General features: G+C 41.5%; 1 protein-coding gene across 2 annotated transcripts in view; it reads right to left on the reverse strand.

Annotated features, from left to right (window-relative positions):
* Positions 1-277: 277 nt before the first annotated feature.
* The window catches only part of ephb1 (EPH receptor B1), a 219758-nt gene continuing 204062 nt past the window's right edge, over positions 278-15973 (reverse strand). For both annotated transcript variants that reach the window (XM_084732571.1, XM_084732570.1), the window contains exons 13-17: positions 12973-13122; positions 9097-9290; positions 6892-7047; positions 4546-6032; positions 278-723 (exon numbers count right to left, since the gene is read on the reverse strand). In XM_084732571.1, coding sequence (XP_084588697.1) covers positions 5924-6032; positions 6892-7047; positions 9097-9290; positions 12973-13122 — 609 coding nt within the window. In that variant the 3' untranslated portion in view covers positions 278-723; positions 4546-5923. The remainder of the gene's footprint in view (positions 724-4545; positions 6033-6891; positions 7048-9096; positions 9291-12972; positions 13123-15973) is intronic.

Below are 15973 nucleotides of genomic sequence, written 5' to 3' on the forward strand. Positions count from 1 at the left end.
CATCTCTTGGAGAGCCATTTTTTGGAGGTTTGCGTGTAATCCGAGTGACGGCTCGTTTATTAGTGGCTGATGGCTTTTAACACGTGCTGCCAGCCAGACCGGCGGTGACAAAAAGCTGTTTATTTCCTTAGCCATTATGAAACCAAGCATTAGACGTCACACTCGCACACAGCGCTGACAGTAGTGTTACTGGATAATAACCCTTCCTCTCCACTTTCTTGACTCACCATTAATGAAAGCTGAATTATTGCCCATTGAGTCACAAACCGTAAAGTGATTGACTTGTTTTCCAAGGCGTTTATTGAGTGCATTTTAGTACAATAGTTCTCAGAAAGTTACAGCTTACAAACTCTTTGACACGTACTTGTCACAATTTACAAGTGGTAGCTATACAGAAACAAACAAACAAAAAAGGAAACTGTTCACGCTCTTAAACAACGTACCTGTGCACACATAAATGTCTGTACACATAAATGTGCCCGCTACACACACACACACACATTCACTCTCTCTCACACACAAATAAATGACATGTGCACACTCATATTCAGCTCCACCATCCATTGTGTACCATAGAGGGATGTTGTGAGTGGTATCCTGGAAAGGTCCCATTTCACCTGGTCTTCCTCCTCATTGGCTGCCCAGTGTTCATTGTGTGTGTGTGTATGTGAATGTGCTCTGTGTGGGCTGTTTTATATGTGTGTAAATCTTTGAGTCCACAGTCTGAAACAGAAGAAAGAAGAGAGAATGGAGTAGTTTAATAAGTTTAGTTTTGTAGGGTGTCGCGTCAGGTCATTCTCAGGTGCACTTGGCTTCCATTGTTCTAACCTATAAATGACAGGCATGAAATCAGCTACTAAAAGGATCGTTGGTCACTTCTCCGACAGTTACAGCACCATGAAACATTTAACAAGCTCTGTTCTTGTGTTTTGTATCAGTGTGTGATGAATGGCTTCCATATGAAGCGGCTTTCAGAGAAGGGATGGCGAACCGCCTCTCCATTCATCACGCTGGAGTGTCATTACAGTCAGATATTTAGAAAGACAAACAGAGCAAATGGAAGAAAAAAAAAAGAATTACGATGTCGAATAATGAATGCATTCTACCATCTCATTCACAGGCTCTTGGGTTCAAAAGCAAATACATGAGACTGAGCTGAATAGAGGACTAATGCATTCAAATTGAATCATTGGCTCCAGCGAACGGGGTTTATGCCAGTTTAAAGGAGCATGTGATTATATTTAGGAATACTTGTTAAATCAATGACTTGAAGAATTGAAAAGAAAAAGCAATCGATTTTGCCCATGATGCAAACCAGTTGTTTGATTACAATATTTTCCATTACCAAACTAAAACAAAGAAATTAACATTTAGGATACAGCAAACATGATGCCACAAAAATAGAGCTGCAACGATCAGTCGATTAATCCATTTGTTGTCGAGCATTAAATTAAGAGAGCGTCTGTTTGTACCTGAGTACGTATTGGCAGCAGCAATTCAGCTATTTACATGGATGAATCTGGGAGAACAGGGTTTGAGTTCTGCCCTGGATGACTACAATTTGACAATTATTGAAATTACACATCAGTGGTAACTGTTAGGTTTTTTTTCATTACAATTTTCAGTATTCAGTCACAGTGTTGTTAGGTTTAGGCAGCAAAATTTCTTGGTTATGTTTTGGCAAAAAAAGTAAGTGGGTAGGTTTAGGTAACAAAACTACTTGGTTAAGTTATGAAACAAAACTATTTGCTTATTGTTAGACAACAAAACTACTTAATTAGGTTATGAAACTAATTAATTCGGTTTAGGCAATAAAAGTACTTGATTATGTTTAGAGAAAGATCATGGTTTGTCTCTGCCACGAGGGTGTAAATAACCACATTGGCTCTTTACACCCTGGGTGCAAATAGCATTGTTGGCTACAGACTGTCTCTGCCATGCCAGGCTACATACACCAAGGTGTAAATAGCCACATTGGCTAATCCAACCCGGGTGCAAATAGCATATGCCTCAAATTAATCACCAAGTATTTTGACAATCGATCAATTGTTTTGAGTCAGGTTTTTAACAAAACAAGACATTTGAGGACGTCATATTTGGCTTTGGGAAACAGTGATCAACATTTCTTTTGTTATTTTGTGAGATTTTATGGACCAAAGAACTAATCTATTCATCGAGAAAGTGCTTGGCAGATTAATTGATAATGAACATAATCATTAGTTGCAGGCTTACACATAAACCACACTGCAAGTTGATCAGGGCTGATACATTTTAATGAACAAACTTTCTGACTTTCATCTAACCATCTTTTCTTTATGCCACTTCAGCCCAGCATCTCCATTCTGTTGTAAACTGACTCATCCCCTTCTTTCTATCACATATGCGCTCACTCTGTCTGGTTTCTGCCCAGTTTCTCTTCATTAAGCATCAGGCTGGAAACCAGACGCATGAATAACATAATTGAGGGTTCTTCAGCATGTGTGTATTTGTTTTTTGACGCTCCCATCAGTCTCTTTCCCCGTTACTGATCAGATGCCTTTCAGACAGGGGGTCCCAGCAGGTGTTTGCACCCCTGCCTGGGCCCACTGGAGCATGGAGCCAGTCATTTCTCTGGCTGGGCCTGGCCTAACCCGGCCCAGCCCAGGCTCGGGACAGCTTGGTTACACCCAGGATAAACGATCTGGAGGTGTGCCAGCCAGCGGGAGTAGCCAGGGAGAGAGGGCAGGACAGACAGAGGAGGAGGATGACTTGAGGGGGTTGAGTATACTTAATAATCTGCTAATGGGCCTGCCATCAATTTCTAATTTTGGATGCAAGGTGGTTAGAGCGGTCGTCATTCATGTCTTTTCAAACAGGGCCAAAAGGGATTTCAGCAGGGTCATAGCTACTGCTCAGAATTGATACTACAATAGCTCATGATAATTGTCTGTGAGCTAAGAGACTTCACTGCCATGGCTGTATGTCAAAGGAATATTGCCACAGGAACATTGAAGTCCATTTGCTCTCAGTTTTAAAGGCCAGTGTTGATAACATTATTTCATCAAAACTTGATTTATTAAATGTATCAACACTTATTCATAGACTGAGCCTGAAATAAGTGACCAGCGAGAAGGAAAACCAATAAGATGAACTGCCAAACCACCACTACCCATCTCCAAGCTGTCCTGAAGTTGTTGCCACCGTGACACCATTGAATTGCACCGACCAATCACGCTGCAATCATAAAGTATCGTCCCCAGACTTAAAAAAGAGAAATCAACCAGAACTACCCTTAAAATATATTTCCAAATACTGCTGTGTCATTCGTAGACAGTCATCCATGGAATTCCACGGAATTTATGTGCGTAAAACTGTCTGTGGCACGACAGCATTTGCACTTCACCTGCCTACTCATGTGGCAGCAGCAGCAAATAGTGAGAAGGCATAGATTTATCCAGCAGCTCAGCTACAGCAAGCTATAGAGGGCTGAGAGCAGTGTAACCATGTGGGCTGTTTGAGTTTGCGTGTTCATCTGGATGGCATCAGGCACCTGTTGGCAGACTTCAAGCCCAGATGTTCATTTTGACTCTGTAGAGAAATGATGCTGATTCTCTCCAATTTCCAGCACCTTGATTAGCTACTCTCCTATGCATTTCAAACTTGTGGCAAACTTTGCCTCACCAGAGATATTTGTGGCACCCTAAAGAATGACTGATTGGATTTTCCTGAAATAAAACCTACCAGATATAGAAGAATTAAAATTAAATAGTTCAAATTATTTGATGGGGGGTTGTGTGAGGTACTAAACATAGTCAGAGTGTTAGTTACAGGAGATGGCAGAAGCAGACAGGAGTGCCAACATGGAGGCTATACAGCTGTGGTATTTTAGCCCCTTAATAAAAGGTACAACTGAAAAAATAATGTCAGTTTTAGTTTAAGGAGTATTTTGAATATTTTCACGGCTTTACTTTACCATCAGACAATTTTTTCCAATAGGAAACTGCCATTATAAAAGCCAAATAACACCTGTAATTTTACCTTGTAGAAAACGTGAGCTGCTGTTCTATAGCTGCTTCGATCTCTTTGTTTGTTTGTGTTATTGTGTGGCCTCTGTGTTTTAAAAGGATAGTTCGGATTCACCTAAGTCACACAATAACACAAACTAGCAGATTGTGACAGTGATAGGCAGTAAGTCTCGTGTTCTGCAAAGTAAAAAGACTGATTTTGCCTGATTTTGAAGTTTGGTTGGTTTGGTAAGAGTAATATTTGGCTTATATAACAGTGGTTTTTATGTCTGTGTATGACAGCAAAGTAAAGTGCAGAAAATATTTTGAATACAGCTTACACATAAAATGATATTTTTATTTTTTAAGGTGGACCTTTTTTTAAGTGCTTAGCTTCCATGCTGATGCCTGACTCTGCTTCTCCTCACTGAGGGCGTGCTGACCAACATCTACTGTACTTAATTCACCGAATAATTAATAAGTGCTTCATACACCCCTGCATCAAATGGTCCAGACTATGCCTTTACATAGTGTCTTTCATGCGTGATTAGCAGGTACTTACCATGGATGTGGGCCAGCCAAGGCGTGGAGGTTCCTCCCCCCTCTGGATGGTGGTGAGGACTCCCAACACAAACAACAACAGAACAAAAAAGAACTAAAAACGTAAAACATATCTGTACAAGTAAGTGCTCACCAGCAAGAGACAGCATGTGTACACCCACATTAAACATGATCTCCAGTAAATGGATATTTTGTCAATTATTTTAACTCCTACAGCAATTTTCATATAGATCTACAATACCAATTCTTCGCCCACAGTTCCTTTAACGTTTTCCTCAGGTTTAGATTCAGTCAGGATTGTCCTTGTGCCCCTGGAGGAGGGTGACGTCTAACCCAGTGTCCATTGTTAAGTCGTCCGAGGGGGAACCAGGGCACCGTAGAAATCTACACATTGCATGTGTCTATCACAATCTAGTCAACAAACATGTCTTTGCCAAAAATGCAAGCAGAGAGTTCTGTACATACATAATCATACATTATCACCTTCAATATGAAGGTTTATTATGAAAGATATAATCATATTTAGCAAGAGATAAACATATTTATATTCTCTGAATCTGGGTGGGGCTGGTTAAGAAGTCCTTTGGCAAGGCCTTCCACCCAGGACTCCACAGGTAGTGTTAAAGTTAAAATACAAGTGGGCGGCATCTTGCTATAGTGATAAAACAAACAAACAAACAGATGGTAAAAAGACAAAAATATAACTAGCTCTGAAGTTTCACCAGTCCGTTTACGATACATTTTTCAAATTCTTCAAAACGAGCGAATGATGTGAAAAGTTGAAAATGGTGCTCCACTGTACATCCCTGTATGCTTCTCCCTCTAATTATTCCTACCGGTAATTGCTTTTTCTTCTGGGGACTTATTTCTGGCCAGGTCAAGGCATCTTCATTGCACACATTGACGACGGTAAAATCACAGGTCACACGTTGTTTCTAAATGTCTCACACTTCGGTTTACAACTTTAACATCTTCTAGTCCAGATAATATAGAAGTACAATATCACTCATTTGACCATACAGTCTGACGTTGTGAGAGGTTCCCTGTGTCGATGTCTGATTGTGGAGTTATTTTGGTTTACAGTGACATGAATGGCAGTCTATAACCACAGCAACCGATGTCTGTCTTCCTTTTTGTGGAGAAATGGAGAAACAGCATCAAGTCTGGACCCTGAACTCCTGTCGTGGATTGCATGAAGTGTGATAGCTAATAACCATATGGTAGTGTAGACCCTGGTCTCCTGTTGTCATGGTAGTGGATTAGATTAAGACAATAGTCTCGACCCTGGCGCGTTCCGACGGATCGGGGGTCATTCGTGGGCTCCCATTGTTGTTGGTCCTGCGAATGCTGCCCGTTCCATGGCACAGCGCCCCCTGTAGTCATGCCATAGTCGTGGGAGACTGGCTCATCTGCACCCTCATGGACTGGATATTACTGAGGATCTTCTTCTGGTGGCCTGCTAGGGTCACTCCTATTCTCAGCAAGTCCCTGGGGAGAAAGAGGCAGAGAGAAAGAAAATTGAAAAGCGAGAACATATTTTGAAGCAATAGATGAAAGGATTTCCATCATATTGAAGATGGAATGGATCATTTGAGTATTAGGCGATTATACCACTTGGAAAAAAAGCATCATTTCATCATCATATCATCATTTTCTGGCGCAGTTACAGTCCTAACATCACCATATATGAAAGCACAATTTCAGGATGGAAAGCTGGTGGCGATGAACACAAAACACAAATTTACAAAATTAATTCCATCACTTGAGAGAAGACTTAGTAATGCATGTTGCTTTGCATTGCAAAGAGACTGCATAAATGCCACCCAGCCCCAAGCATACATTTTTAATAAAAAATGTTAGAATGATTTTACATTTTCACATGAATTTGTAGACCAAGCAACATTGTTAATTAAAGTAAATGAAGTGCAATATTTGCGTCTGTTGCTACAAGAAATACCGTCACAACCCTTGCTTTGAAATATTCCACATAAACAAGCAGCGAATAAATATGCCTCTTAAAAATGTGTATTTAAAAGATTAAGATCATTACACATTTTGGAAAATTGTTCATAGAGAATTCTTAACTATTAAATAGTCATAATACTTGAAGAGCACAGATGGAAATATTCTTATCACGATGACTGTTATTTTCTGTAATAATGAGTTATATTTGATGCATTACCCACACAGGCTTTACTTTGATGCAGTCATTCAAAAACTTGAGTCACTGGGCGCATTCATGCTAAAAATACACACACTTGACGTCGAGTCATTTTTACACAAGTGTGCCCATCGAGTGCCATATGGGCTTGGAAGTCTTCATGTGCACACTAGCAGGTGAACTCACTCTGAGGTCATTTGAGCCACCAGCTGCAGGGAGGTAAAGCCTGAGTTGAGGAAGTTGTCTCTGTACTGGCTCATCTTGATGGCAGCGAGCCAGTCCTCCACTGAGCTGAAGGTGTTGAAGTCAGGTATGGATCTGTCCAACAGTGGCTGAGAAGGCCTGGAGGAGGGAGAACAGAGCGAAGGAGGGGGGTAAGAGGATGTATATAGCAAAACTTTGATGCAATATTAAGCAAGAAGGGTTTAAAGAGAAGGAGAGAAAGTGAGGTTATGGTGTTTGTGTGGGTGTGTGTCAGAGGATGCAAGATGGAGAAGGAGAAAATGTCTGTGTGTGTGCTGGGGGAATTTTGGCTTTGGAAAGTATTTTTTTTTGCCACATTTTAGTGTTTTACACTCTACCTACCCACCTACCTACCTACCTACTAGGGATATCAGTTTTGGTTAATTTTGCTTTTTATAGCTTGACACCCATTAGGCAGTAACTTTTTGAACGTTTCGTCTCCAGCACACACAGAGAGGCTTGTATGACTACGCATCTGTCTATGTTAGCTTCATTTAAGAGTATATTCAGGTCTTGATGGAGATAACGAAGCTCTGAGCGAGGGGCACCCTGGACTACATCTCCCAGCAAGCATTGCTGATGCTTTCATTTGTGAGAGTTACAGCCAGCTTGTCTGCCCTGGCTAGCTTGACTTCTAGCTCATCCTTCTTTTCCTCAAGGTATTTTTCAATGCTTTTAATCACAGTAGCTTTCAAGGGCATAACAAACTCTGGCTAACATTGGCTGTTTTAATCCCTCAACCTTTATAACACTGAGTGACAACAGAACGTTGGCCCACACCTTGATGTTTCGCCATGGCTAGCACAGATGTGATCTTGCAAGCCGTCCTCGGACATGTTAGCCGTGTGCTTGTCCTTAATATTATTCAGCATAGTGGTAGAACTACTACTAAACTGAAGAGTAGCATCTTACATTGGGCTTTGTCTTTTGCCTTTCTGGAAGAAATGTTGACACAAAAAGCTTAATTTTTTACCCCACAGTGTAGCTAGCAAAGTCGTTATTACATTACCGACATTATAGACCAGCATACATAACATAAATCAAATATATGTTCCCCAAAATATTCTCGATTACAGATTAAGAGTTAACTGTTGCCATCTCTATAACCTACCTAAAAACCCACCTGCTGATACACCTACCTGCCTATAAGACTGTTAAAAAAACAGCAAAACCCGTAAAACAATCTCTGGTGTCATTGGAGAAAACATTCAGTCCTTGGCCTGAATGCCAAGTGCTGCAGCTAGTAAAAACTAAGGTACCACTCATTAGCTGGTTGATACTATTGCTACAATGAAGCTTTAGTGATGCTTCCCATTGTCAGATACTAGGAAACTGGCCACATTTAAAGAAAGAATAAACTGAACCAAATACACAAGGGACCTTGAAGGAAAAACATGCTCCATTGCACAAAATCAAACTCACACACTGCCAAAAGTTCACCTTTCAACATGGCAGCAGCCCAGAGCACACAGCCAAAACAAGTGGCTTCAGGACAAGTCTCTGAATGACCCTCAGTGCCTCAGCCAAAGCCTGGAAATTGGAAAGAAAAATCTGTGGAGAAACCTGAAGCTCACAGTTCACAGACAGTCCACGTCCAATCTGGATGAGCTTGAGAGGATCTTCGAGGAAAGGTGGAAGAAATTGTCCAAAACAAGGTGTGCGGTACTGGCCAAATCGTACCCAGCAAGATTCAAAACAAATCAAGGCCACTGGTGCCTCTACAAAATAACGCATAAACATTCTGAATATGTATGGAAATTAGATGTTTCTGCAGGATTTCATCTTTCTAAAAGTGTGTTTTTTGCTCATCGTTGTGGGGTAAAAATAATTTATGCAATACCACAAAATGTGGAAAAAGTGAACCTTCTAAAGCCAATATGAGAGTCTAGATATGTGGGAGAATCATAAGCAGCAGGAAAAAAGATCCTTGAGAGGAAAAGTTCAAGTTTGATGCAATCAACAGTAATAAATGCATGTTTATTTTATGAGGGGATAATAAGTAAGCATGTCCATGCCGGGTTAGTTTGTGCAGACAGCCTGTGTAAATACTGTATATATAAACAGATGAAAAGCTGTTTGTGCGGAATTAATGTCCACTTCAGGGTGAATGTATGTGTCATGTGCTGCTGAGGAAGTCTTTTTACTCACACTGCAGGGATGTTGGCTACAGCTTTGAGGCTGGTGGGGTTACGGATCATCTTGTCCAGGGTGCTGACGATGTCGGTGAAGCGTGGTCGTACGTTACGGTCTTTCTGCCAGCAGTCCAGCATTAACTGGTGCAGGGCACTAGGGCAGTCCATAGGCGGCGGCAGACGGTAGTCCTGCTCAATGGCATTAATCACCTGGATGAGGGTGGAAAGGGGAAGCATGGGTTATCATCAAGTATACACCCAACGTGATTTGTTTCTGAACTATCAATCTGAAGCATTGAGTTTGGCATTATTGGGATCGCCATCTTGTTTTTTGGTTTTTTTGCAACAAGAATATGCTCAGTACCAGCGAGAGCTTGGAGCTGGTGGGTGATGTGCTGCAAGTTCCATGGCAGCCTGCCTGACCACAATCTTTCTAAACAGTGCACTAAAATACAGTCTGTATGTGTCTAAAAACAGTTTAGGAGAGAAATAGGCAGTAGAGTAACAGAATCTTGATCCATATTTTATCAGCATTGCCTAGTTTGACAGGTTGATCTGAGTTTCAGGAGGCTCCGTTTCTTAGCAGGGTACAAAAAGGCAACTGCCTGGCCACAACCTTTCTCATATTACAGCTAAACAGTACACTAAAATATGCTTCTGATAGACAATGTAGTAACATAATCCTGATTTTTATTTGATCAGCACTGCCTAGTTTGACCAGTTGATCTGGGTTTTGTAAGCCTGGTGTGTTGTGATGGACAGATAATGACTTGATGATCAATTACAAGGCAGCCCCGCCCCAAAACATAGCCTGCTTTATTATCTATTTTACTCTAAATAGGATGATGAGACTTGAAACTAGCAGCTGGTACCCTGAATTCAATACAAAACTGTTCGACGAGGGAATAAATCTAATGAGTAGTAGGGTTATTTTGTCACACACACAATCTTACTTTTTAAACTACTGGGATCGCCCCCTGCTGGCCATCAGAAACAATGCAGGTTTAAAGCACTTCCACATTGGCTTTACTTTTCAGACCTCGGAACTCCATCCATGATTTATTTTATACTCTATGGTTGTTCTTTATTCTGATTTATATGATACACTGTATTTTGCAGTGTTTTTCTGCAATCTGGCTGGTTGTCAATACACTCCATCAAAAACAAAATACTTACTCGACTGAGTTTTCAGTGACTGATGCCATTTAAAAACATCTACTCTGTAGTCCTGACACGCTCATCCCTGCCTCAACAACATCCCCCACCCCACACCGACACACTCCCTCTGGTCACTCAAGAGACAGTGAGCATTCAGGCTGATGTGCCCTTCCTCTCGATTTAGCCAATCACATGTCACTCCTGGAGGACAGAGCAAGGAAAGTGACGGAAAGGAGAGCAGAGAGCAGTGTTGCTATAGAAAGAAGTCGCTGGGGAATGAACAGATTGCATATAATTAACACAGTGAAGTACAGCCACTTGACACATGTCTCTTAAAGGCTGCACAGGCTATCCTGGCCTTGTTAGAGAGACTAAGTGTAAGAGTTTCTAAGAGTTTCAGTGTAGACAGAGTTAAAGTCAAGTGTTTTGTGAAGTTTGAGAAGAACTTGAGGAAGATTTAGAGACTTAAGCCAACAATGACCACCCCTCCCCTCCACTGGTTGTTAGCTGTAATGTATGAGGGTAATAAATATGCAAACAAAGAAGTCAAAATAAATATATAATATCAAAGTAAATCATGCTTAATCTGCAGCTATCTAGTCTTAGACAGTACAAAGATTACCCAGATTGCTGCACTGCTCATTGATGGACTCGCTCACCCATATCCATATATCCATACTGTCGGGAGATGTAATCTTATCTTAAAAATGCATAGTTGGGAGATAAGGGTCCGGTGTGAAATCAAGTGTAAAAGATTCTATCATTAAAAATTAGACGCTACTCTGTAGGTTGCCAACTCTACCCCGGAGTTGAGTGCAACTCAGCGAAATCCTGACAAATGGTGCATATGGAGAAGTGGTTGTGTATGTGTGTGTTTTTGACGTGTGCATGTGTGTGCGGACTGAGCAGCCGGACATGCTGAGCGGTGCCAGTCCTCTTCTCTGCATTAGTCCCACCAGGCAGTGTTTGCTGCTGGCCCACTGAGGCAACATCTGCTGGGTTGGACGGTCCTCATGGAGCGGGGTCCATAGAGGCCTGATGGTTGGCTAGTTGTCTCACTAAAGGAGCTTAGGGAGAGAGACCTCATAGCGTGGGACTATATCCAATGGTTGTGTGTGTTTGTGTTGGTGCCTATGTGTTTGTGTGTGAGTGGACCTTATCCAAACGGACATGGGGAACAAAGCAGAGCTCTCAGCAATCATTCATTGCTCTCAAAAGCCGGCCAGGAAGGAAAGGGGATAGTGTGAGACTGTTTCCATAATAAGTCTGCTTTCAAAGTCAGAGTCAAGGACATCTTCACTGATGATACTATGAGATGGGAACTGATAAAAAATGTGTGATTTATTGCCGCTTCCTCTCTTATGAGTTATCCTTGATTGTCTATCTATGGGGTGAAGTGACAGTATAAGCACATCTGTACGGAAACGGCCATTCCATTAATGAGGCAGTTTACTCAGATTCAAACTTGTTTTTTATTGCACGGAAGTTGAGAACAGTGTTAACACTCAACGTAAATGTTCCTTTTTACGATGCTTCTTAAAGATCCCATGAAATGGGCACTCAGACTTCCTAGAATACTTTTGCGTCTTCAGTGGCAAGGCCACGCTGCACTTGTGGGCACAGGGTCGTAGAGGAAAGAGAACTTAAAATCTGTACCAGAGTTATTACAGTTATATGTATTTTAGTTTATTTTTTATTTTAAAGTTTATTTTAGTAAGTACACAATATCGTTTCAGTTTTCTTAAGCCTACTTTTTATTTTTATTGCAGTTAAATAATTTTTTTTAACACCTTTAGTTTTGAGTTTAGTTTGAGTTAACTATAATAATGTTGATCTGTACTCAAGTAGAAGTACTGTTACATTGCTGAGGTATTACTCAACTACAAGTAAAACTACTGGTGTTAAAAATACTTACTCAGTTAAAAAAGTACTCAGAGTTGTAGTTACTTTTTAACTTTTGAACTTTTGAACTGTTGTTGACTTATATTTTCAATAGCTGGCATTCAGTCAGAAGGGGTTTCTCCAAATCTTCAATCTAAATTATTCCCAACTCCTGCTCACTGCTCACGTTCACCTCTCCAAACCTGTGCCTGCTGCAGCGTTTTGTTTTATTTTTTCATGCGGATGTCACGGTTTTCATTGGCCCGTTTGCAATCAGATAGCCTTATTGGCTACAAAAATGCAGATTTAAAGTATCGATATTGATGTCTGCTCGGTAGCGAAGTAATGAATATTTACTACTTGCTTTCATTTTATGTTAATTTTGGAGGCTCTGTGAGCAAAAGCAGTACTGTTTCCTCTGCAGTACCCAAATAATTTCCTTTTAATTGGCTAGTCACTGTAACTTTTCCCTGGAAAAATATAAATATAAGCTCATTTCATCAAGGATTTCAAGGAGAATCCTACCTAGTGATCAGTACTAAATTCAGACTGATTCAGAATCAGTTAGTTAGTAAATTAAAGATTTGAAAAAATACTCATAAAAGTACAAGTAAACAAAAAATTGCTTATGACAGTAATGTGAGTAGTTACTTGCATAATGAAAGTCATACTTTTATCCCTGCATGTGGGTGTAACTAAAAGAGCAATGCTAATTTCTGAAAGTTGCACTTTTCTGCCTGTGCTAGCATGTAAAACTCCTTTTTTTCTTCATCACTGCCTCAAAAGGAAATCACATTAAGAAAGTAATTATGTCATTTCATGGGTCTTTTGATCTTTACAAAGAAGCACTTACATCCTGGTTGGACATGTCCCAGTATGGCCTCTCTCCAAATGACATCACTTCCCACATGACGATGCCGTAGCTCCACACGTCACTGGCTGAGGTGAACTTTCTGTACGCGATGGCCTCTGGTGCTGTCCACCTCACTGGGATCTTCCCACCCTGAGGAGATGAAGCAACAGAAATGTCTGAGTTTCACAACATTTTTTTTTTCAGTGTTAACACATTAAATTCAACCATAATTCCTCAACACCGCTGCGCTTGCCTCGACTGCCCTGCTCCTCCATCCCTCTGACTCTTTATCCCCCCTCATCCACCCAGTGTATCAATCCTCCAGCAGCAAAAACATACACATGATTCTGCCTCTGTCTCAGCAGCGGCTCCCAACAGTGTTTGCCCTTCACACATCGACCAACATCACATTTAGCGTCTCCTCTCCCACAGCCCTGTTTGGATAAAGGAAGATAGGCCTGGGCTTCTGCTCGTACGTCGAGCGTGTCTGCCTGTAATTGGGCTACCTGGGCCTCAGGCATGCCACGCGCCCTGTTGACTGAAATTGACAGCTGCTTGTTTAAGATTCCACACACACCCTCACACACATATACAGACACAGCTGGGAACGTATGCACAGGCACAGACATAGATGATTGCGCACGCACACCCACGCACACAAACGGACAGACTCGCATAAATTCCCATTTGTGCCCCCCACCCTCCCACCAGAGCACCTCCCCTTATATCTGAGTTGAGCTCGCCACTGGTTTAATAATGCCAATTAGCTGAACCTGAGCATTTGCAGATAAGCCGCTGTTGGAAACAAACCCAAACCCAGAGAGCAACCTACACAGACCACCCTACTCCCTGCTCGCTTTCTAGGGAGAGAGAGTGAGCAGGGAGAGGAGAGGGGAGTCTGAGAAGAGGAAGAGGGGGAGGGAAGTAGAAAAAAAAATTTACACCAACATTTGTATGTGGATGCAGACATTTTCTACACGGCTAAACTTTTTTCACTGACAGTAGGCGAGTTTGCAATTCTGTTTTTTTTTTTTTCTGATGTGATCTGGAAAACTGAGAATCATCTTGTGTGTCCAGGAGAGCCGAAAGAAATATGTTTTTTAAAATCTACCTTTGTAACTTCTAACTGAATCTCTGTGGTTTCAAGCTTAGTTTCTCTTCTGTGTCGCTGTTTGTACTTTCAGGCCTTATTCTGCTGTTTCATGCTTGCTTTCAGCTGGAAATAGTGTTGAGTTACTGCAGATGAAAACCCAACATTTCCTGATTTTGCTGTTTCATAATAAAAGCTTTTGGATTACAAAAAAAACGGGGGGCTTTAAGAATTTATAGAAAACAAAATGTTGATCCACTGTTTAGACACTTGACTAAAGATGAGCAGTAATCAGTAAATACAGTAAATACACACCTTCAACAACACACTAAATCAGAAAGAATCAAGGCATGAAGCACATGAGTAAGAAAAAGTAGCAAAAGACTTGCAGAATACACAGACGGAGGCAACAACTCCTCTTTGCCTCCACCAAAAAGGGCAAAAATTAGTGTGTCCACCCAGATGTCATGCTTCCAGCACTGTTGTTGGAGCTTGAGATGATAAATACCTGTGACTACTGCAGAGCCATTTGACCTGGGAATGAATGCAGATTGTAACCTTTCCGTCTTAAGACAAAAGCCAAGATTATAGTGGATGTTAGTGTGTTTTTTTCTGTGTAAATGAGTTTGAAAGAAATGAGAGAGAGAAATGACTGATAAGTGAGGATACAGAAAATGGTTCTTCTGGTTGTGTTTTCGTACTGCAGGCGGATGCTTGAAGTATTGGAAGAATAATTGTAAACAGGTTGAGTTTTCCTGTATTTGTGCACTTATGTAAGTGTTACAGGTCAGTGCGGTGTGGCATTGCAGAGGTGGAGAGGCTGAGCTCATTAATGAGCACCTCTTTAGGGTTTGACCGTTAGTCGGCCGCTGACCCTGAAAAGAGATTTAACATCTGACCCTGAGTGGAGACCGCTGTTGGGACACACCGCGAGATGCAGAGACAAAACACTCAGATCTCACTGAGCTCACCAGCCAGCGGAGAAAAAGACATGAGGCATGGAAGGAATTAGGCAAGAGTGCAGTGTGTGGTAGTGCGAGTGTGTGACAGACAGGGAAAATGAGAGAGCAAGAAAGAAACACGGAGAGGAAGAGATCAATAGATGAATAAAGGCTATCTAAGCCCCAGCGACTTCAATGCCTCTCTCATATCTCAGACTAGTTCATATCTGAATCGTTTCATCTAAACCGAGACCCCAGGACACTTTTCTCTCGCCCTTTCCTTTGTCTGAGGGCAAATGCAGCTACGCAGATACAAGCCAAATATCTTCCCTACAAAAATACAAAAAGGCCAATCCCCTTCTTCTTCATCCGTCACTCTGTCAGGGGCCATGCTTCAAGTCAATTATTTTGTTTGGACGAACACACATAAGATGAAAAACGAAGAAATAAACGCAGAATAACATGAAAAAAATAGCTGCTCCGAGCCAAACGCTGTCTATTACAGCCTCTCTTTATCATTACTCGTTCCCCCTCCCTCCCTCGCTCTGTACATCTGGTCTCATGCCCCGGGACCCTGTTGGGATATGAGCTGAGTGTCGCTGGAATGGCCTGAGCAAAGACACACAGGCTTCACAAGAAGCTCCCTGCGCGCCTGCAATGAGACAGACTTTAGTAATAACATTTCCAAGGCGGGTGAGTCAGAGGCAGCTATGCAAACCCTTAGTAATTACTGCTGTGGGCCAGTGATAGCTCTGCCAAAATCCTGCTTTAATAACATGAAGTGCTGAACAGCTCATGCATACAGGGAAGAAGGCAAAAACATAATAAAAAGCATTGACTTTTTTTTCAGTAAAAAGAGTGCTAATACCACAGGGAATGAGTTGGGGGGTTAGAAGAAGTGATGATGGGAATTAAAACAGACCTAATGTCAACACAAAAGCATGAGTGCTTTGTGAGGCCTCGAAGCATG

The sequence above is a fragment of the Lutjanus erythropterus genome, chromosome 12 (genome assembly GCF_056507025.1).
Source record: "Lutjanus erythropterus isolate fLutEry1 chromosome 12, fLutEry1.hap2, whole genome shotgun sequence".
Taxonomy (NCBI): Eukaryota; Metazoa; Chordata; class Actinopteri; order Lutjaniformes; family Lutjanidae; genus Lutjanus; species Lutjanus erythropterus.